This window comes from Harpegnathos saltator, unplaced genomic scaffold, assembly GCF_003227715.2.
Source record: "Harpegnathos saltator strain DR-91 unplaced genomic scaffold, Hsal_v8.6 scaffold594, whole genome shotgun sequence".
NCBI classification, from domain to species: domain Eukaryota; kingdom Metazoa; phylum Arthropoda; class Insecta; order Hymenoptera; family Formicidae; genus Harpegnathos; species Harpegnathos saltator.
In genome coordinates, this window is record NW_020230420.1 from 431,514 (window position 1) to 455,477 (window position 23,964).

The 23,964-nt window shown below is 42.3% G+C and overlaps 2 protein-coding genes across 4 annotated transcripts; one reads left to right on the forward strand and one right to left on the reverse strand.

Annotated features, from left to right (window-relative positions):
- The first annotated feature begins 163 nt into the window (after positions 1-163).
- On the forward strand, positions 164-2,660 carry Syx16 (syntaxin 16). Its single transcript, XM_011146367.3, has 5 exons — positions 164-475; positions 602-820; positions 1,019-1,226; positions 1,377-1,633; positions 1,815-2,660. Exons 1-5 carry the CDS (start codon positions 395-397, stop codon positions 2,022-2,024), a joined length of 975 nt encoding a protein of 324 aa, XP_011144669.1. The 5' UTR covers positions 164-394; the 3' UTR covers positions 2,025-2,660.
- LOC105186285 (oxidative stress-induced growth inhibitor 2) lies at positions 2,207-23,453 on the reverse strand. 3 transcript variants are annotated; one of them, XM_019842863.2, is made up of 7 exons: positions 11,912-13,001; positions 8,429-8,569; positions 7,397-7,866; positions 6,683-6,939; positions 6,343-6,596; positions 5,398-5,805; positions 2,207-5,094 (listed from the first exon to the last, which is right to left on the reverse strand). In XM_019842863.2, the coding sequence occupies exons 1-7, from the start codon at positions 11,943-11,945 to the stop codon at positions 4,853-4,855; spliced, it is 1,806 nt and encodes a 601-aa protein (XP_019698422.1). In that variant the 5' UTR covers positions 11,946-13,001; the 3' UTR covers positions 2,207-4,852. The 3 variants fall into 3 exon arrangements, with proteins under 3 accessions (XP_019698422.1, XP_011144672.1, XP_011144670.1); XM_011146370.3 differs by lacking the exon at positions 11,912-13,001 and adding an exon at positions 23,082-23,453 and having other exon boundaries at positions 4,853-5,094; XM_011146368.3 differs by lacking the exon at positions 11,912-13,001 and adding an exon at positions 16,822-17,119 and having other exon boundaries at positions 4,853-5,094.
- Positions 23,454-23,964: the final 511 nt, after the last annotated feature.

The following is a 23,964-nucleotide window of genomic DNA, read 5'->3' on the forward strand; positions in this document are numbered from 1 at the left end:
ATGTGTTCTGTCTGCTGAAAAATAAAATTAGTAAAAATAAAATCCATCGCAAGTTGTACTACTTGAAAATAACATTACCCTTTCTGATTATACATTGCGTTTCAAATATTACAAATTTCTCTCTTTCTTTCTTTCTCTTCCTAATGTAATTAAGCTATATTTTTCTACATTCTTGACTTTTCATCCTTCCAAGTGCGATTAAATTCCATTCGTTTAAAATACCGTAAGTGCAGAGAGTGTACATCAGTGGAGACAACGGGAGCAGATGTTGCGATCAGCTGTTTGAACATGACAGCTGAGCCAGTGCGTTGCACCGACGCGACTTACGATGGAACGATTATGAATTGTATCGTGTTCACGTGCTCATTTTGATAGAGGGAACAATTATCGAAAAATGGCCACGAGAAATTTGACCGAGCCGTTTGTTTTAATGCGAAATAATGCTCTTCAGACTAAACACATCTATGCCGAACAGGTGTGTGCAAACTTAACCTGTCTAATCTGCCTAGCTGATTCGAAACTATATCACTGTACCAAGCTATATACAATTTTTTCTTCACAAGAAATGAAAGAAATTTACAGAAACTGTTTTATCTTTAAGAACATCACCGATCGTGTGGCGTTGGTGGAATCGGACTCCGGTGGATCCGATAGTGTCGAGCTGAGAGGTATAAACGCCGACAGCGGAGCACCACCTGCGTGGGCAGATTCCTTGGATGAGACGCAGTACATCCTGAGCAGATTACGAGTGAAGATAGAGAGCCTGGTCGAGATGCACTCGAAGCAACTTACCAGGCCGACTCTAGATGACACGTCTCAGGTTTGTGAATTCTCAGGATTATTAAATAAACAATCAATTGTCAGATGATAAATCATTACTAGCTGGTCTTGGAAGAACCCTATTATTATGTGTTAGTATGGTCTATAAAGAAAACAATTGTATTAACTAAATATAATTTTCATAAATCAGGATAATTAAAATAGAGGGATTTGAGATATGCCTTACAATGTACCACAGGAAGAGAGACAAATGGAACAACTTACACGGGAAATCGGGCGTGCGTTTTCCAACGGCTATAGACAAGTACAAACAATCAAGTCGGCTGGTAGACACGAGACGAAACCTGCGGAACGTCGATTAGCTGCCAGCGCGGTGATGGCTCTTTCGTCTGCCTTACAAGAGTTAGGTCTTCGGTATAGAACAGCACAGAATCATTATTTAACACGTACGCATCTTGGACTTGGTTTAATCTTTTGAATGTGAAGTATTTCAGAATTAAGCAATCGCCAGGGACAATATTTTGAACCGTTGTAATGATGATGTTTAACTACAGCATGATTTGCATTGCATTTGTATGCGATACAACCCCTTGCAGAAGTGAAGTCGAGAGAAGAGAGAAACAGCCAATTCTTCGCAGATGACCAGTCTCTCTTAGACAATGTAGCTACAGACTCCTGGTTGGCAGAATCTAACGAGGCTGCTGCCGATTACTGGCCGAAAGACGAGCGAAGACAGGACTCGGTTTTGTTACAATTGGAGGAGCCTGAAGATAGGATGAAATTAGCGTTGGAAAGGGAGGAGCAAATTGGCAGTATAGTTCAAAGTATAGCAGATTTGAAGCATATTTTCAAGGTACGTTACGTACAATATTATTTCGCATCGCGTCCTGCGATGAATGATGTAATATTACAGCAAGTAAAATCGCACATTAATATTCTCTTACTTTTGCCTCGATACTTACAGTTTCTTTTTTATTCATTGCTATATAATAGCAAGATGTGATCAAGTGTATAATTTTGGATATCTAAAATAGGATCTTGCAGTAATGGTAGAGGATCAGGGTACTATTTTAGACCGGATCGATTACAACATCGAACAGACGCAAGTACAAGTGCAGGAAGGCTATAAACAGTTGAAGAAAGCCGATTCGTATCAAAAGGCCAATAAGAAATTGTACTGCATTGTGGTTCTCGCGGCTGCTATTATATTTCTTAGTTTTTTATTAATCATATTTAAGACGTAGATAAGTATCCATAATTGAAATTAATGTAAAGGAATATTGGGACACATAACGCGCCTATTGGTGCAATTTATCATCATGTTCCATAAGATAAAGCATCTTTATAGAACCTGTTGCAATGATGGGAAAGCTATTTTTCAAGACTGTGACTTTTTCCAAATGTTACGCCAATGATGAAAGCAGCGTATTTAAATGTCTATTTTAATCCATTCATCGATTAATCTGATAAGAATATTTAACAGTGTGTAAATGTGGCATTAGTCGTTTTAAGAAATATTAAACTTGTTCCGCAATCTAATTTCATGTTGATATTTGATATGCAATGAAATAGCAAAGAAAATGAATCAATCAAATCTTGAATACGTTGTACAGTAGTAAATATATATAAATAGAGAAGAAAATAAATAAATCAGATATTGAATACATTGTATAGTAATGTATGTGTACACACTTACACATATACAAATATATTTAATACTGTACAGTGTATTCAAGATTTGATTTATTTATTTTCTCCACTATTCCATTGCATTTATATACCGCCTTCTTGAACATTACATCTCCTATCACAGATTGTGTGTTAAGTATTTTTGTGTTCATACTTATGCATTGTCGCTATCATTATTTAACTAATATCAATATACACATACGCACACAAACACACACACACACACACACACACATGTATATATTAAGGATACATATGTATATAATATGTATATCAATTTTTGTATCAATAAAACTTCTAAAAACCTTACGTATATGTCACTGTGCTATAAATCAATATGTACAATGTCCACTTGATTCTTCATGTGTACTATAATGTTTATAGTATTCACTAAATACTATATTCGGTTCTACCGCTATTATTATATAATTTGTTGTAATATATCTAAGTATATTAGGCTTTTTGTTACAGTATTGTTACAAGCTTTTGTTACAGACAAAAAATATTTCTCGTTTTTTCATAGGATATCATCAAATATCAACATGAAAATTTGTTTGAAATATAAGAAGGATACGAAAAGCGCTTTCTTTCCGGATGCATATTTAGGAGCAGTATGAACTAACTATAATACGTCTCGTATAATGCATCTTATACAATATACAATATATGACCTATAAATTATATCGCACATACTGCACATCCATATACTATACACCGCGCATTGTAAATAGAATGGCGTAAATTATAAACGATATAAAGTGCGCCGCTCCTAAATTAAGTGTAAATAAACGTCATCAAGTTCAACATTTTAATAAAACGAAAGTCAAACAAAAAACGTTTTGTACTAAAAAGGCATTATTACTGATGTATATCTCACATTAATAAAAGAGCGTTACTAGCCTACCGCATTAAAGTAATCACAGCTTATTAATAAGAGATGCAGAGGTATATCATGATAGATCGAAAATTCTGTGTCAAAACTAACGACAATCACTCGGTGAGACACGCCGTTATTTACGCACGTGATTTCTGCTGGAAGGAATGAACGTGAATATTTATGTTCATTCGCATGTGGCTAAAAATATTTGTGCGTTTAAACCAACACAACTGTGTGTCTATGTGTGTGATTTAATTGCTCTGAAAGAATAAATACAATCCTGCGAGGATGAAAACGATTAAAAGCATTTTGATCCGTATACACAGAGCGTCTGAAAATTCTCGTGTGCAGATAAAACGGATCAGACTGAAGAAGGAAGTCATGTAGCACTGCAAACTTCGCAACAGTTGTCCGGGAATGGATGAAACGATATATCGGATTGGATCGTTCTACCTACGGCTGTGTCAGGAATTTGCAATACGAATAGCATTTAAGAAAGAGAGTGTGCATTTAACGTAATTGTAAAGAGGCAAACATCAATTAATTATAAATACGCACTGAGTAACACCAAAACTTAAACGAGATTTGTCTTATCACTCATACGATCGTAAACGTGATTGGTATTTTCTTCTCACGAAGGAGAACTCGTTACGATATAAATCGCACTTCCACCCGTTTGCGTATACGACTCTACGACAAGTGGTATTTGTATAAAGTACGCACCCATGAATCGAGAGTTCATTAATCGTGAAATGCATCCGTCGATAATATCTATTAAATGACACATTGCGTGAACTATTTCGTGTTGCTATCGCTCTCTTTTACGCAATTTACCTGCCGAATGGAATGTTATTTATAAGTGCGAATAGATCGAAGATAGAGAAGTGTTATTTGAAATATCATTCTTTACCGCAGCTTTGTACGCTATCACTATCACTATCGCTATCGCTCATGAGCAAACATTGTAACGATCTTTTCGGTCTTTTCCCTTCACCAAGAGGTTATTTGACGAAACAACGTAAGTAATTATGTACACTCGACTTTCCCAGTACGGTTATGGATTATGGTCCTCGTGCAGATAACAGGTACAAACGCCGTGACACTACAGTCACCGATCCCACATCCCAGTTAACATGTCTTCTATCATCGTTATGCTCTGCCTCGCATGTCTAAGCATATTGACGATAGCGGCTACTACCATAAGTCCTACTATGATAGGATCATCCTTGCGTTATGCAATCCTTCTGTACCAGGAAGGCTAAATAATCCGTCGTTCTCTCTCGGTAACGTGAAAAGGAATATAAAAATAACTTCAACAGTATATACAAACAGATTTACCGAGCGTTTCCGCCAGTATTAGTAGCACGTTAGGAGCTAAAACAGTAGTCTTTCAGCACTCACGTGAATTGAGCAGTAAAAGTCATGATTCTCATTGTCTCGGTACGTCTATATACAATACAATTTTGCTAAGACACGATCGGCTCTCGTAAACGGCTGTCATATTTCTCACGTGTTCGTGGTGCACAAAATGTGTGCTAGAATCCCGAAAGCACCACCCAGAACGAAGCGAACAAAGTTATCACCGACCAGAGGCCCCAACGCGTAAAGCCCCTTCACCGGTGATCTGGTCACCTCGTACGTGATGTCGTCGATCTCGATCGGATTGGATTTGCTGTCGATTAGTCGGCCCGCGATTTTACTCAGTCCGACACCATTGCCTTCAAAATATGATAAGTCGGGCTTGTATCCTGAAACAGAGTGTGTTCAACCGATGAGATCAAAACAATGATTAATCCAAGTACGGAAAATAACTTCGAATCAGTTAAGAACAACGCTCGATTGTCTTGATAAATTTGGTTTTTATCTATCGCAGATGAAAAATCCATATCAAGATAAGAATAGCTTCTCGGAATAGAATATCCCATTAATAAATCAAGATATTGACTAATCCGCGAAAAATAGTTTCGGGATCAATCAACAAAGTAACGTTCGATTTTCTTAATAAATCTAATTCCAACTTATCGTGAAACAAGAATCCATATCAAGCTTACCGATGAGAATCGCCGCGGTCGACACTTGGAACGTGTGCAGCTGCCCATCCGGAGCAGATAGAGTGGCCATCCTCCTGGGGTTTGCGTCGAGGCTTTCGTCAGAATCATCCTCGTCGAGACTTACGAGCGTGTATCCCGGCAGCGACTTGTATAGAGGATAATTTGTGCCTCCGTCGGCCATCATTTCGTACACTTTGTGGTACTCCGGATATATGGAACTGGGTAGCCACTGCAGTCGGTCGTAGCTGCTACTTATCTTGACCGCGGTACCCCATTCGTTCTTCGAGTTGCGGAATGCGTGCAGCACGGGGATGCCGCGAAAACGCGCGGCCATGATCGCGTCAGCCGCGCTCAAGCCGGCTCCTACCACTAACACGGGATGCTCTTCTTCGTCGGCCGTTCTCTCGTCTGCAATTAGTAATTTCGTGAATGAGCATAAGATACACAAATGGACATCACGCGATTCGCGAAGGAACAAATCGCTGAATTGGATTTTCTCCCTCGGTGATTGATCGGTGTGTTACATATATCTATGCATATATAGATATGTGTGATATCTACATAATATACGATATCTATATAATATACGATATCTGACGATAAGTACGCTGTCGTGCATATAGCTTAAATCAAACTGAACAGGTAAGCCCTCTCATTTTGCAACCATGTAAAATTTTGAGTTATTAATTAGAAGAAGCGATCGAAATGAGAGATCGCGCATGATGCGGTGGACGAGCTTTGTAAAGGCGATACTTCAGCTTTCTGCTTTCGCCAACTGGCAACGAACGAAGGGCAGAACAATCTTCTTTGTCCAGTTTGACCTAGTCTATAAGCGCACAACGGATATTGTACTTACTGTCAGGTACCGCTCCGTACATAGATACATTAATGGGACATCATAAATATTACAATACTATTACAATATAGTTGAACGCATCTACGTACCATATTCGTCAAACATATGTTCCAGGCGAGTCTCGAGATCGTTGAGATCGTGCGTCACCCAATCGTGCGTCTTCTCCCCGGAGACGCCCAGCTGATTCGACAAATCGGTCGTGCCGGTCGCGAGAACTGCTCTTTTGCACCGATACCGAAACCGCTTTCCGCTCTTGTTTTCGTAGCCATCCACGATCCAGTTATAGCCCCTTTTGTTCTCGGGCGAATCCAAGTTCGATCTTACCGAAGTAACTGTGGTCCCGCTGCAACAAATTGCCTCGTGAAAGTCCGCATTAACGTCGATAACGGGGCTCGCCGCCGCTCGTACAGGCACTTTCAACGTACGTACCATCGGAAGTATTGCTTCAGGCCTTTTCTGCGCACGTAGTCCTTGTAATAAGCGGCTACAGTGCCCACGGAAACTCGACTGGCCGTTTTGCAGACGTTGAGTTTTTCCTGCCGCATGTACGCGCACACGTCGCTCTCCGTTAATATCGACTTCTGCAACTGCTCGGCCTCGACGAGTTTCTCCCAGTGTCTCAGATCCAAGTCGGGGAGAGACATCCATCGGCTCAGGCTGATGGTTAGCACGTTAGGATCCATGGACTAGCGAGAAGCAAGACGGACAATAATTAAACTAATGACAAGTTGAATATCATCAGTAAAACAATATTAATATTACATCAGCATTATTTTAATTTCTCACTCAATAATGTAACTGTTAGGCACAACATGTGCAATTATATAACTGAATGGGAAATTATAATATTGATGTAACGTACTATTGTTGTTTACCGGAATCACGATCATGTATTCTCGCTTATGTATAATATAAATTTTTAAACACTTCGTCATAATCTTTTCCACACATTTTCGCATCATCGCAATTTTATCCTCGCCGTTCTATTAATACCCTACTATGAATATCGGGCCTCGTTTTTATTTCACGGCAGAAAATTTCCCGTTTACAAGCGCGTAGCATCTGACGCACGCCTCGCTCGCGAATAAGGAAACAAAGAGAAAGAAAGAGAGAGGGGAGAAGAGGAAAGTATCGTTCGCGTACCTGCCAGGCGCCGCCAGGTTGACCCTTGCCAAGGACTACGTGATCCACGACTCTGTGCTCGGGACATTCGCTAGCGGATCTCCAGTCAAGCAACGACGGCACGTCCAGACCGGCGTCCACGCATGGGTGCTGCAATTGGTCCATCAGGAGGGCCAAGGGTCGTCCGCCACCCCTGCCCTCGATGCCGGAAGACAAGCTCTCCAGCTTGTTGCGCGTGCTACGTGCCAGCCCACCTTCCTGCGACGTCCGGACGACGCTGGTTTCGAGGTACTGGTGCCGTTTGTTGGCGTTTGCATCTTCCTCCTCCTCATCCTTCTCCTCTTCTTCCTCCTCCTCTTCCTCGCTGCTGTTCGTTACGTTGAAGTGCAGCCGCGCCGTGAGCATGTCGTCGCCAGGATGAGGCTCGCCGGTGTAGTAAGGCCAGTTCCCAGCGAGCATGTACGACAAGCATATTCCGCTGGGCCCGTTTCCTGAAGAACCATAAGACTTATAAAATCCGGTTCGCCCTCGATACGATTTTTTCTTTTTCCGATTTGCAGGCTTTTCCTTACTTTTTACAATACGCAACAACGAGGGACTTACTTACTGATTTTACACCTTTATTTTATTTATTATTATACTTAAGACTTGGTTGAATTAGGTTGGATTAAATTGGTTGAGTTAAGTAACAATGAATGAACCACTCTAACTGATGGAAACATCAAATGATCCAACTACTCTGAATAGCGCATGGATTTTAATTTCGCCGTTAATCAAGCCCGAGATCCAGCGGAGAATAAGAAATTCGTCGATCTCGGTTATCGCGTTGTTAGACGTACAACGCGTGACGAGAGCTTCCGTAAAAAAGTACTGAAGGTTAGATTGTAAATATGAAGTCGACTCTCAGTTTTCGACATTGTCAGAGTGTTAAGGTCGGCAAACATGTTTGATTTTAGTCTTTAGTCGTGAATTCTCGAAACTCCTCGTAAGTAAAGAAAACGTCCTCTCGTCATGAAGGCGCAAAAAGGCGAAGCAGAGATACTTTGTACTCACCTATAATTACAACATCCTTGTAAACGACATCATTATCGTCGATCTTATATTCGTTTTGCATTTTTCCTCCTTGTATGTCCGACACGAACGAATCTCCCCAAGACAGATTCACCGCAATCCGGTCGTCGGTCCGCTCGAGCGCTGCAACGAGAATAACACATCAGATTGCAGCCGGGAGATTACTTTGTTGAAGAAGTGAGAAATTACTTCGCTGCAAAAACACAGTTGCATAATGTCGCAGCACATTAATGCAGCTCGCGGGCGCGCAATTACGGAGTAATGAAATACCGCGGCGCCTGTCATTTTTATTCACGCTGCGTCTAATCTCTAATTGCGGACAAAGTTTCAACATTCCTCGCAATTTGCGGAGACGCGGCCGAGATCATTATATAATAATGAAGGCGCGCGTGTGCGGACTCGTTCACTTTTCCTTTTTCCTTTTTCGCTCGTGCAGATACAATCGCACGATGTTGCACGCGTGCATGCTTAACGAGACAGGACGGAAAGAACGCCCGCGATGTACCTTCCTTGTACATACGGATTTCATCAACAACGACGAATTCACACACGTGATTCTCATAATAATTGATTCATTTTTAACGGCATATAAATATTACATATCCTACACACATTGTCGTCAATGTCATCTATCGTCCGTGCGAAAAGAAAAACAAACGAAATACGTCGTTATCGAAGATTTTCTACGTAATCACAAAAGAAGCGTATGAGGAACTGATAAGATAAACTGAGATGTGTGTGTGTGTGTATGAATAACTTTTCTTTCATAATATCGCAACGTCTGATACATAAGACGTCCTAATAAACGTTACCATCTCATCTTCGCCGATGTGCGTTGCGTTACGACGAGTAATTTATGAATCATTTGGAGCGCGCAACATCCCGAAGATAAACGACGTGTAGAAGCTGTCGGCTAAAAAGTAAAAGTGGTAACCTTCGTTCGTCAATGGCCTTCACGTCACGGCGCGTTTCCTACCCTCTAACGCTCGACCAGTCTGCCCGGTACAATTACCGTGACATAAATCGGAGAAAAAATCATCGTCGTCGATCGGCCGTTGAGAACGATCTAGTTCCGCATAGGCGGAGCGGACAGGAAAAATTAGTGGAGAAGGAGAATCCAAAGTGACAAGTCAAGTCGCTGCTTAAAGTACAAGACAAAACTGTGTAAAAATATAAATATAAGCAGATAAATGGAGAGATAGAATAAATTTGCAATGCTGATGAAGAAGTAATCGAATCACGAGGAAATGAAAGTTCTACTCGTCTCTACGCGTCGTGTCTGTACGGATGACTTATTGCGGGAAAGTGTAGAAAGCGTCGGGAACAGCAGAGTTAATGGATGACGCGGGGCACGATCGAGATCGATTTATCCTCGACCGCTCGATCCCTCGTCATTACCCTCGTCGCTTCTGCTCGAAATAATCCGCTCCGCGAATAATCGAAAGGGACGTCTCGTTAATTCGTATCACGCGCGCGCCTCACGATCCACTTTCGTCGCGAAGTAATCTTATGGTTAAAAATAGCAGCATCACACACACTTTGCGAGGATCATCGGAAGGAGAGAGAATTAACGATTGTTCGACCCCCAAGATTGCATCGTCGAGATAAACATCTACGAAGGAAACGGTAACGTCAGCTGTCGCAATGTGTACCTGATATCGTGAATATGTCCGATGAGATGATAAGAAAGATAAAACTATGCTGCGAGGAATGCGCGAGTTCACGCACGCGGAGAAATGCGGCGTTTCCTTATGAATAAACGTCAGCTGTTCCGGGTGCTTCATAAGTTTGCGTGTCAGCGAATTTTTCATCGCGAGCATCAAATTTCTTTAAACAAATTCAGGATATGTTCTGAATTCATTTGAACCCTGTCACAAACGTACAGTTGTCGAGCGAAGACTCAGTGTCGTAAGTTGTAAGCCGTAAAAATTGGCGAATCAGTCGATTATTATAAAAATAATCGGCTATGATTGGTCAGTTCTTACTTCAAGGCTTACAACTTACAACATATTGTAGACCAGGCATAATAGAGGATACGTAGATGTCTTATCTCACAAGGTTTATCGAAAAAAATTACAGCACAACGAGTCAGCGGGCGATAGTATGACCGATATCGATCGAGCATAGTTGACAGTGACTGAGTATGAGCAAGGTCCCCGGCCGACAATGCCATTATTCAGAGTATGTACAAATATTCGCGACCGGTTTGCGTACACTCGTACTGCGTCACCGTGAGGAAAATGGCTCCATTGTATGCGCCGTATCTCACGTGAGAGAATCGAACCGATGGAGGCAGCGCGATAGTGAAAAATTCGCTCCTCCCCCTGGAAATATCGCGATAATCATTCATTAAAAAAAAGAAATACCCCTTGCGCGGGAGAGCGATGTTACACTCGTCGGTAGCTCGCTCCGTCGCGAAAGTCCGTTAAGGCCGCGGGAGATGTAAGGACGCTACGTATTAACGATCGCAAGCTCAATCGATAGTCGCCTGAATGCCTCTTTTTGTGAGATATGTATAAGCACAAAACGGTGTCTCGTTGGGGTCAACCGGTCACGATTCGCTCGATATGCTCGTCTTACGCACCGTCGCGCAGAATTTACAGTGCAAGAAGAAGAGAAACTTTAACACCGCAATTCATGTTAAAACCAAGCGTGTCATTTTGGCCGAGGCTTTTCTCGCAGATTTCTCGCCGCTTTAAATCGCGCCGTTCAACATGCTGATGAATGTACATGCTACTGAATTATAAGTAAAATTACAATATAATTGCGTCAAAATTCCATTATTATTATTCAATTAAATATTTTTTTAAATAAATTAATTAGATAAATACACAACAAATTCAATTATGATTCTTGAATCGGATACATTTGGACGTGTTAGTCCAACATGTAATTTTATTATTTTTTATTTATTCAATTATTATTATTCAATTAAATATTTAAAAAAATTAATTAAATAAATAATAAATAAAAAATCCAATTATGACTTTTGGATCGGATGCTTTCGGACGTGTTAAATGACCGCGATTTAAAGCGCTGAGAAATGCGTGAAAAGAGCGTCAGTTAGATTGCACGCTTGTGCGTATGAAAATAACATATTGGAGGATTTGCTGCGTTAAGTAGACGACGTACCGAATACCCCTACATAAGAAACCGAGTACAAATACTGGCAAATGCGAATTGTGTGAAGCTCCTTTTCATGACTATTAGTGCTGCGATGTTATCTTGCAATTTGATATAAAACCATGAAAAACAACGTATGTGCATTGAACTTGAAAAACAGTTAACGATAGGCAAAGATAATTGAGATAATTTTTGTTAAATCTGCGATACATGATGGTACATTTACAATGTCGGTCGCGACAGCTGCGTTTTAACAACGAAAACTTATATATCCCATTCAGTGATTCGAGTATCAGCGAAACCTCTGACAACATCTGTTACTCTTAATCGATGTTTACTCACCGTTGCAGCTTCGAGACACTCCAGCGAAATTCATTTAGATAGGTTTGCCGATCAGTAATTCATTAATTTTGCTACGAAACGCCTCGACGATGTCTCTCTCTCTCTCTCTCTGGCACGCGCGGAACAGTTGAATCATACTGTAATTCCTCGTCATACTTCGCGACGTTTATATTCAAATCGAATTCATAAATGTCGCCGCATCAATACTTTTTCCGCTTTGAAAATTCACGATCGCGCTTTCAGGCATGTTATATGTAAGTATCGTGCAGAATTTGCGTGAGCGTTCTCTTCAAGGACGACTTGTCGAAATCATAAAAATATGATTGGATTAAAACGATATAACTATAACGTTTGGACCCGTGGGATTGCGTGACGGGAGGTTTTTCTCTCTCCTGTAGAATTTCGTCGTGAACGTTTTGTGTACTGTGCTATTCGCCTGTACCTTCGTCGACGATGTTCGAATAAAGGAAAATAAATAAATAAATATATTGGACGCATGTAAAAATACAAATATGTGTATTCGGTATCCCCAAAAAGATGAACAGATAGACATGCAAATTTGTACAGAATGTTCCGTAAATATCGACCGAGTCGATTTTTCTGCCTTCGTACGCAATCTGCAATCTGCTGTAAATACACTACAGGTTTCTTTGCAAATACCGAGCAATGTATCACACAGATCGTATACCGGTCTGCTCCCTCCTCCTCCCTCTACTTCTCTCTATCTTCCTCTCACGCTTATGTACGTCGAATTCCAGAGGGATGAGATGAAGCAAAAAAAGAGGCGCGCGGTCCAGCGGTCTAACTCGAGATGAGTCAGCAACGAAGTTGGAGCAACTTCACCGGCCGACTTTTTGACCGCAGTCCAGAGAATTATAATTTCGGTCTCGAGAACAAGTGTTTTGGATCAGCCAAGATGTGAGCCGAGACACTACCTCGGATTAGCGAAATTACTTTTTATCTAAACGGCTGCTTTTTATCATAAACGTCGTTACATATCCTGCGATTGTAATTACGATATTACGACTCTTTTTTTTCTCCCTATCACTGAAGTGGTAGAAATTTAGCGGATGCCATATCTCTCCCCCCCCCCTCTCTCTCTCTCTCTCTCTCTCTCTCTCTCTCTCTCTCTCAAGAGGGCTCTTCCGTTTTCTCATTTAAGAAATTCGCGAGAGTTTCACGAGCTACAATATTTGCCCACGTCTCAAAGACGTTGCCTTCGGTGAGGTACATCCTTGTCATTTGTGAGAAGTACACAAAAATATTTCGAAACGAAATGATGAATTTAAGGAGACGAGACACGGCTGGTCGCGTCGTCGTTGAGAGAATACCGATTGAGATCGATAAAGTGGGTTATATTCGGCAATCGGCGAGTCTTGGCACGGACAAAGACGTCGGGGATATTCGAATCGCGGGAGATTACCTGTTACACGAATTCGGCGTCTTCCGACGTCATAGGCGACCTTAGAGACGATGTGCGAATCGAACGTAGTCGCCGATGATGACAGATGTTGTGCGGAAATAGGAGATTAACGACGTGTCTGAATGCAATGTCATTCTTTGACATACGATCGCATTATCAAGTTTGTCTTATCTCTTTTTGGATAATGCAAGTGCAACGAAGAAAATAATAATACGAGCAGATAAACAGAGTCTCCTCGTATTTTCATGACACGTGGCCTCATCTCGCCTTGTCTCGTCGCGAGCCGCTAATGAGCGTCGACCAGTCATTTTGATCGACGAGATCGTTAATAACGACGTACGACATATTTTACGGTTTTTGCGAAGCGCGAATCGAACGGTGGAAATGAAGAATATATGCGCCAAAGATACGCGAGCGGATCGCCAGTCACGCACGTGGCGGCAAATGTCATCGCGATGACAGTGATTTAAATTGATTAATATAGCAGAAAGGACGACAAATCTAACACGTGAATGTTCGCCGAGGAAAACACAAGCGAGAGATGTTGCATCCGCGAAAATACTCCCCCTCTCTCTCTCTCTCTCTCTCTCTGTCGTGTGACTATTAAATTTTGCCAGACGAGTGCACGAGTCATAGCGCCCGCTCTTATTCGGTGTCTCAATTATCCCTTGTATTTAACCTGCGTTATTGCGGGTTAACAAATATAAACTCGGCGCGACAACTTCATGGTGCTGGTAGAGTCTTTACGTTCATTAGTCGAGGTCGCAGGTTTTGTTGTTTCGTCTGCACCGCTCATGCGTGAAATTACAATTAACGCGCACCGACCGCGTTCGTCGGCAATTTTAATAGGCCACAGGAGGACGGAGGAGGAGGAACGAAATGACAAAGTCACCGTCTATAATCCTCGTGAAGTGTTCGATAATAATTCCAACTGCCGTTTCGCGTCATCTTTGATCCTTGAGTCGGTTTTATAACGTGCCTCAACGAGCTCCTCGACGACGTAGCTTTTTTTTGTTTCTTATTTCTGTCAATTTCGATCGTCGAGTATCACTGCAAAGAGATTTACGAAACGTTCTCCCGATGCAAATGAAGAAATCCGGGTGTCGTCGGGAATTCCACTGAACGGCTGAGGAGCTACACGCTCACATTTCGTCTTTGCATGATATCAATACTGTTATGTAATACCTGCAGTTACATTCGGCTTTTCTGCGACGTAGAAATTGTAGCATCGTATCTCTATAATTTTGGAGCATGATACGGCATGATTCACAACCTGCGTTCACGGCCTCACGTTGCTCAAGTTACACTTTGATCAATTACAAATATACATGTATCAGATATGCAAACTGATAATTTGATTTGATTAAATATCGTATCTTTATCTTAAAACTGTTCTTATTCTTCATATCACGAATATCCGGCTTGAGATAAAACAATATAGAGATGATTTATCGCGATCACGATAAATAGTAAGAAGATTATTAAATTTTGGATTATCAAAGTTTCCTTTCGCTCGTATCTTTTTAATGTAACTGATAAAAATCCAGTAGCATCGGATTATTCATAGAAATTTGATTTCATGCTCTTTTTTCGCCTCAAGAAAAGTATCTTGCTCCCTTTCTCTCCCTTTTGCTCTTAATGCGGCCACGGTCACAAATGTTATCGGCAATTAGTATGAGTAGGCGGTTATATGCGGTCTCTACTTATCGCGAGCATAAATTGAGATATGCAGAGTGTTGGGGGGGGGAAGAGGGAGAATATCGAGAATTCGGAAATTAATTAAATTTCGCGCAACAAATCTGATAAGCCGGAACTCTTGAGCTTGGGATCTCTCTACTTTTTGCAAGTCACCGCACGTTCGCACCTGCGAGAGTGTCACGCCGATAGTCCGCGCGACAATACCACAGCTCGATACGAGAAGTCGATCGAGATCGTACGCGACAAATTAGGGCCTTGACGCGAAGCTGATGGCGAAAAGGCCATATCGAGTGTCTCCGGAGGAATATTTCTCGCTCGTGGGAATAGTCGCAAGTTCCGTCGACGCTTCTCGACGTATAGAAATACGTGCGCAATCAAATTATACCGTTCAGGTGGTAACTTCACGCCGTTGGCCGGTCGTTGGCTCATCTTGCGACACGAGATCGAGGCGAAATTACGATCAGAGACACGCAATGTCATTTTCTATCTTCGAATTTCGGCGAAAAAGAGATGGCGCAGATGCGCTCTCGCTCTCATCGATGTGCGTTACGTTGTTTGATGAAATGTCAATTTCAACATTCAACGTCCATATAACGCAGTATCTACACGTGACTTCGACATTTAATATCGATAAGCGCAACGAGTACTTTCAACTGGCATCATTTGCACGTCATAACGTGAAGTGGAAAATAAGTTAATTAGCTTCCATCTCAACGCCAATGCATTCCTCACTTGCGTGCGACGCAGTCGTGAATTCAACCGTGCGAATTCAACGTTGTATTTCCAGCCCGATAGGCTCGATAGGCAGGTTGATTTGCCCGTTACGTTGCGAAACGCAGGAGCTTTCCTGCGAAGTCGCAAGGTGTACAACTGTCGGATTAAACGTCGCTCCATTCATTGCTCCGGCAATTACGTCATTCACGTTCGTGCCGTAAAAATGCACGTGACGAGAATGACTTCGCAAATGCGAATTTATCTGAAGCGAATGCCGATAATGCAGACTGGGCGGACGCCCCGCGTGTGGATTAAGAGACATGGTATGATCGATACGGTGCGCCGTTGTTCGATAAAAGCGTTCGTTACTTAGGAGTAACAATTGCCGATATTACGACGTCGAGCCGGGAATAACAAAGGAGAATTTCCTCCAGCGCGTCGCGCGTTTTACCACGTGTAACGCCTTCGGCGAGACTGTGCAATCGTAAAATTGTACGGCGAGGTACCGTCATTTTCCGGGAAAATGCCTCATTGACGAGAAACCGGGGATTACTTCCAGTGCGTATAAATAAGGAGAAGAATGGAATTTAATAAGCGCTAAAAAGCAGGAGCGAAAGAGAGAGAGAGAGAGAGAGAGAGAGACGTTAAATATAGATTCGCACACGATCGCCATGACGCTATTTGGAGCAGAATCCGAAAGGATCGACGGGATGCTCGACGTTCCTGAAATACAATTCCACATAACGCATTTCCCGCGGCGAGGATAGAAAGTCTCCGCGCGACACGCGCGACACCGCCGTCGTCGTGCTTTTACCACGCTTCCCTTTTATTTTCTGACCGTCAATCGCGCTGTCACTTTGTACCACCTTCGGTATTGCGACGAGCACGTCACAATTGTGGATCGGATCAATGAGCGAAGCCGGTTAAATTGCTAGTCGCGGTGTGAATGTCTTCACGCGAGCGGCGAGGAATCGCGTGCGCGCGGCGTGACACTTGAAACGGAGCGAGAAGAGAAGAGAAGGAGGCAGGTATGAGGGAAAATAAAGGAGAACGGAAACTTATAATGAATACATACATCGTGTGTACGAGTCCTGACTAGCGCTCGCTCCGATTTTTCTTCCGCTCGGCGGAACGCGTGTCTTCTCGGTCGATGCCAAGTCGATTATTGGATCGCGCGCGAACTCAACGTCCCTCGATTGACCGGTTCTTCTGTCTCCCTCTCCCCCTTTATCCCTCTCTTCCGTTTCTTTTTTTCGCAAAGCGCGACACTAACCCACAGCTGCTCACCCGGCGACGGTCGGCGTCGTACTGAAACGTGCACGTCACGCACGCTCGCTTTTCCCGCGGATGCGGACGTCGCGTAACCGCGCGAAGGCCACGCGTGCGATGAATGCCACCGCCACCGGCGGCGCGGAGCGGAGCGGCGCAACGCACCTTCTGCATAGTCGACTTCGCACGCGAAAGATCACCTCTATCGGCACGCGATCATCGCGATCGTCATCATGGTGATACGTTAAAACTGCACCGGCGGCGGCGGCAGCGCGGAAGGTTTTTATTAATTTAAACTCGTCCTGGTGCGTGCTTGACAGTTGTTAACATTGTTGCGTTACCAAACTGTTAATCCCTACGGGCGGCTTGTACTGCATAGTGAAAAAGACTGTTTTGTCATGTGAAGAGATAGAAGTCTTTTCTTTTTATTTGAATTAAACCAACTAGAATTTTTTAGCTGCACAGGAGCTCTGTCATTTTTTCCTTTAATGCTAAATTATGCACTCGGTTTGCTCTAAGATGTGTATCCTAGTTCAGGTAAAAGGACATAGTTTATATCCCGACAATTTCAGGACATACAAAAGATACGTGTATGTGTGTCGATACGGTCGATATTTATTATATAGTCAATGTGTCATTATGATAAAATAATGACAAAGTTACAATAAGTGTAAGAGAGAGGGAAGAAAAAAAAAGAGAGAGAGAGAGAGGAAAAGTAAGTCACATTGTCAATGCGATCTTACCGAGTTACATAGTGTTGTACATAGTTGTTACATAGTGTCGCGAATATCTCATTTCAATGTGTTACGTTCACATGCGTGAAACGTGCTTATCGATCCACGCTACTTATATGACATCAATAAAAAGATAGCCGCGACGCGACGCAAAGTTAAGAAGCATCACCGCCGCACGCCCCACTTTTCCCCGCAACGAAGCGCAGAGGAAATTCGAGCTTATTACGCAATTCAATGGTTTTTCGATATCGCAGCTTTTCGTTTTGGGTATGATTGAACCGGCGGTGATATTAGCCGCAGTCCAAAGCTCGAGACGCGAGATGAATTTAATAATGACATGCAGAGCGAACGTACCGACTCTTTCAAAACGATACTGTAGAACGCAAAAATGCGACATATCTTATACGAGATAAAGGCTTGTGGTTTTTTCCGCAATATGTATCCGATTCCGTCATGTGATGGAGAGAAACAGAAAGTGAGGGGGGAAAGGAGAGATGAACTTCCTGCAGATTAACTTAATATTTCGCAATTAGACTCTTCTAAAACAAATGGAATATTTCGATGAAGAGAACACGCGAGACAAAGTCGTCGATGCGATTGATGACTCAGGATGTGCAAGTCTTGTGTAACCACCGCGAAACAATTGATGATTTATTCGACACTTTTGCGGGAAAATGACGCGTTACGCAAGAAGAGTGACTTGAATATTTCTCTTTTTTTTTAGGGAGACATCGCAACCGCGCGCGAATTGAGTCATCCGTGCTCGTTTGAACGAGCCAAATGGAAGAGAAAGAAAAAGAGAGTGAAAGAGAAAAAGAAGGGAGAGGGGGAGAGTGATAGCGGCCGGATATCTTTGCTCTCTTCCCAAATATCTCACAAGGTTATCAAGTGCGATAACTAGAATGAACTTTGATTAACAGTCGAGTTATCAAAACAATGCATGTTCGCAAAAAAAAATGTACACGATTATTATCGCCACGACTATTCGATCCTAATTTCTCGCAGATATATGTAACACGAATGGAAATATACTTCGAAGTGGCGATAAACAATATCTCGTCTAATGCAGAAAACGAGCTTCCGAGATTTCATACGCCTTAATTATCGCGAGCGGCGGTGCTCGTGCCGGAAAGTTACAATGCGAAATTCCGCGGCGCTGCAAGCATGGATGATAAACGTATTGCGCTGCATTAATTCGTTCACTGACGGTTAAACAATCCCGATCGAAATTCGTGGAAGACATTTGCAACCAGAATCGTGGTTAGTCGTTAACTCTTATCGCGACAGGATTTCGACGATTGCAGGAAGACCGGGTAATCTTATCTTGGCGCAATGTATAAAAATAGTGTCGTGTTTTTGACACCGCGTGAAGCTTTCAGAAAATTCGGGAAAATTAGTCAAATAGAGCGAAAAGACGACCGATGATTCGATCGGGCAATCCTCCGATACGTAATCACTGATACGCTTCTTATTCAGTTGCAAAATTAAAATAGTCGGCTTATCAACGTTTCAGCGCGCGTTTATATTCTTCGTTCGATTCATACTCTTCTGTCTTTTTTCTTTGCGATAATTGCTTATTTACAGTACCTCACTCCATGCGTAATTATGCGCGTGATATTACTTGCGATAAACGCAAACTATATTTAGGTTTTACGTTCAGAGTGTAAAATAATGCTCGCGAAATCATTAGCGCCGTAGATTATTATTTCCAGATTTTGTGAAAAATGATATAACGTAATTTCGAGAACTCTCATGGAAAGAGAGAGATAGATAGATAGATAGATAGATAGATAGATAGATAGATAGATAGATAGATAGAGAGAAAGAGAGAGAGAGAGAGAGAGAGAGAGAGACGCCTATGCACCAAAATTAGAACGATGTTACACACACACGCGCGCGCGCGTTTAAATGCGTGCAGCAGCCCTTGAATTTCTATAAATTGCTAATATCCTGATTATCGTTCCTTACATGTTTAAATTCCTTTGCTTAACATTCAAGATATTTTTTGTTTAACTAATTTATAGCGAATATCCCCCAACGAAGAGAAAGAGAAAGAAATTCGATAATTTGTTTTGTATATATCAATGAAATAAAATATATATATAATGCATATGTATATTGCACGTAAATAGATATTATTATTTCCACGTTCTTTTTGCTGAATTATAATATAGCAACATTACGATATTCACTTGCCAAAGTAAAGCGATACGATCATATCGTAAATCGCTGTTTATTAATTAGTTTAATTACGAATATGTAAAATCACACAAAGATTAGCATGTTCCGAGCAACAAGAAGTAAAGAAAATTGATATCATGCGCAAAATATTTTCAATTGATTTCATTGCGAACTTCGATCCTCCATCGTGACCTCAAGTATATTACCACTCGCGCACATATTCTTCAGATTTACGTTTTATAATCTACGACTACTATATAAACAGCGAAAAATAGAATTGTTGTCGTTTGCAATACATTGCCAAGTTTAGGGCTAAACGTGACGATATAAATCCTCTTCAGCTCAAACCGCGAGATCAAATTACACAAGAGAACTCGCCGACTCACCGCAACAAAATACTTCGGTCATAACACCTGCTTAACCTGTTTGCTCTCTCTATTCTTTTTCTTTCAGTATATTCTGTAAAACTACGCAAAATCGCAACATGATGCAATTCCGTACAACCGTAGAAGAAAAAACAACAATGTAAGATACATCTGTTTATATTAAAATATATTGTTTACCATTTTATAAACTAATCGAGCTTCAAAACGGACATAAGAGCATTTAAAAGTAAAATGTCCACTGTTGCGAAATTTTATTTGCAATTACATACATATTAAAAATATCCCGATTGTATGAATATTAACCAATAAAAAAAATAAAATAAAGAAAATGATACAAGAATAAAAAATTATTTATGAAAAATCAGATCTGAGAAAATGCTTAATATTCGACTTTTGTATATCGCAAAAAAAAGGTGGCGACATCTTGAGGTTTTACTGTTCACGTGTGGAGAATCAACAAGAATAAATAATATGATTTCAATCTCGGATCTCCTTAAGTAACGTTTCTACAAATCTATCTGTAAGAAGCCTCATAGCTCGCAAAGTACTTAATGAAAAATGACTTAGTTATAAGTGTTTTGGAAAGCTCTCGAGATAAGTAACAAGATATGTAAAAATAGGGGGTTCTATATACCCCTATATATATGGTAAAATATTGAAATCGACATTCACGTGACCTTCAAATGACTATCCAAGGTCAAACCAATGACACCATCTTATGTCCCCCTTGAAACCATACAACTTTTATCTGAAATATTTTTCTCAGAAACGCTTAGTTTTTCAAATAAATGCTTGATACGGGCGCGCTGATGCACCATCTATACTTGAAGTATACACTCTAAATATTTCCGGCTCTAGGCTGGAATGGAGCTAGCTTTAGGCTGGAATTGACTAAATATTACTTCCAAGAGTATAAGGAAGTGATTCCAGCCATTTTGGTCCAATTTTGAAGGGTGCCGAAAACAGGCCTTAGGGACCCTCCTTCTTTATACTTCGTACCCGTGTGTGCTCTACTTTTTTTTTTACGTATCCAATATATATCGTTCACGTGTCTATGTATGTTACAATTTTTCCGCTTTTCCCCTCGCCCTCCCTTTCTCTCTGTCTCTTTTTATTATATTAGACTGTGTTCTAATACATTTTTATTGATGTGTAACGATTAAAACTTTTTGCTCGTTACGCTGACTGCCGCTAGACATCACGCGGCAGTCAGCTGAGGGCGCGCCCCCCACCGCATCGCGCTACCACCGCGCCTGAAAGCGCTCACCATCAGCCGACCATTAGTCGAACACCAGGCTATAACGCTCGGGAAAGATCAGCCGCCGAGCCGAATTCGCGGCATCGCCGAAAAAAATAATCGGCGACCGCCGCATCCTCACGATTAATCCCGATGATAATCGGGATAATCCACGAATTATGACCGGAAGAAACCGAGGATGCAGAATCACGGGTATATAATCCCGATGAAATTCAACCAGGGATTAGTCTTCTCGGATCGTGCTTCCCCAGAAGTGTCACAGAGTATCTTCAGAGAGCCTCCAGAGAATCAAAAACAGGGTGAGTAATCTACCAGGCCGCAGTCGTCGGCAACCGCGATTACTCTCTGTCATGGCGATTTAGAGATCGAACGGCGAGTTTGTCGTTGCTCCGGTGTGTTTTCCGAAACGTTCTCGTAATTATGTTTTCTTTTTTCTCTCTACTTCATATAGGACTCTGAGAAGGCAGGGGCACGGCCGCATAGAGCTTCGTCACTACCAACAGGGAGCTCCGGCCGCACGGCCCGGCGGCCGGCGATTGCAAGTCCGCGCTCTAAAACGCATCGCGCCTTTGAACGCTATAAACCCACGGCGACCCCCGCTCCTCTCATAAAGGAAAAGGAAATTCGTCTCAACATACGCCTTGTCCTCGTGATATGCGACCGAATCAATAAAGAAACACCGCTGCTTTGTTCTCGCGCCTCGACCCGCAGCCGAGTTCTTAGGTGCCGCGTTAGAGATAACGCGACGCGACGCGACGCGTTTTTGTAGACGTTCTTGCGACCAGCAGCCGTAGACCGCATCGAAGGCACGGCCTTTTAAATCTAGCAGAATACACCGGCAACGCTCGCCTCGAATTCCCGTTTCTGGAGACCGTCCGATTCACCGTTACAATCATCTATCCATAGATCTGTATATAATTTGTGTCCGAGTAGTTATTTCATGTACGCCTTGCACGTTATGATGCATGAAACTATTTTTTAATTGTCCAGCGGGTAAAAGCCATTTCGTGTATGCGAACTATCAATCTACAACGACGATAGCGTAACAAAAGCCATACGCCACAACAAGCAGTGGGACATCACGCGACGACATACGGTCGCCGCATGCTAAGAAAAATAAAGCGTCACTTTACACACACACACACACACACACGCACACAGGTTTCGATTATTAACAACGATCACCTTCTCCTAATAGATTCCTGCACCCGAATCGTCGCGAACGATCAAGAGCGCAGTGCCGGTCGATCAAAAAGAAAAACCGAACCCGGAGGCGTGAACGTTACAGATGCGTCTTTATCTATTCTCCGAAAGTTAGCTTCATGAGATTCTAACGCTAAAATAAACACTCTCCTCGTAGCTACTATTAATACACCTCTCATTACTCGGCACTACTTGCCGCGATCTATTATCTCGCCGATCCAATTCGCAGACTTTATTAAGTTTATTAACTGTTATCTAACTAGGTCGGTGCGTCGTTGGAAATATTTACAAAACAAAAATTTACCTGGTCCGCTCCACCGCACGTCATCATCACGTCTAATCGGGATTGCAGACTCTGATCCGATATATCGCACGCAGCTCCCGTTGGACGTTCATGCTGCGAACGCTTCTGCTGCGTTTGCCAAGTCGCCGATGGACGCTGGTGTTTTCGAGTATCATGATTGCAAAGGACACCCGATCGCTCGTGCGAGAGGTACGATGCCGTTCGACGGATACGATTCGGCCGTGAAATCGATCCCGCCGATCGGCCGATGCACCACCTCTTCTTCTACCGCCCGCGAAGTCCGCGTAACCCTCGTGGACAGTTCTTGCTCTTCGTGCGACTAGCGTGGCTTTGTACGTGCTGAAGCCACGTTCAAAGTCGTTCGAGACCGTCCTCGTTGCCCTCGACACACCTCGCGCACGGGGATGACGATGCCGCGGGCATTGATTTTCTTTTATTTGCCGCGAGTTGAGTATCGCCCTCCGGCTCGTATGCGCCATGCACTCCAGTGGATGCGCCATGAACGTAGCCGCGTTTTGCAGCCTTCGCGTCATCTGCTGGAAGAATCCGGTATCTTATTAATCCAACTACTCTGATGGTACAGACTGCTCGTTTCGCTCGCTCTTTCCGCACTCTGGGCACTTGTTCATAGTCCCATCTTATATTTATAAAATCATTCAAATTCATCTTTAGATGTGTACGGATGGTATTATTGGTTATAGATTGGCGCCAAAATATGAACTTAAAACAATCTTAAACGCGAGATTGGGTTATAAATACCGCGCTTGGTCCTCTTTCTTTTTCTCTCTTTCGAGCTTAAATATGTACTTCTTTCTCTTCTTTGTAGTTGGCCCGGAACTGGCGTTTCCATTGGCCATCCAAATGCAAAATTCAAGGAAAGGTA

Coding starts and splice junctions, on each gene's coding strand:
- Syx16 (XM_011146367.3), top strand. CDS start 395: ATGGCCACGAGAAATTTGACCGAGCCGTTTGTTTTAATGCGAAATAAT. Junction 821..1,018: donor CTCTAGATGACACGTCTCAG/GTTTGTGAATTC, acceptor AATGTACCACAG/GAAGAGAGACAAATGGAACA. Junction 1,634..1,814: donor ATTTGAAGCATATTTTCAAG/GTACGTTACGTA, acceptor TATCTAAAATAG/GATCTTGCAGTAATGGTAGA.
- LOC105186285 (XM_019842863.2), bottom strand. CDS start 11,945: ATGAATTTCGCTGGAGTGTCTCGAAGCTGCAACG. Junction 8,570..11,911: donor AGTGTCTCGAAGCTGCAACG/GTGAGTAAACAT, acceptor TTCTCGTTGCAG/CGCTCGAGCGGACCGACGAC. Junction 5,095..5,397: donor GACCGCGGCGATTCTCATCG/GTAAGCTTGATA, acceptor ACTCTGTTTCAG/GATACAAGCCCGACTTATCA.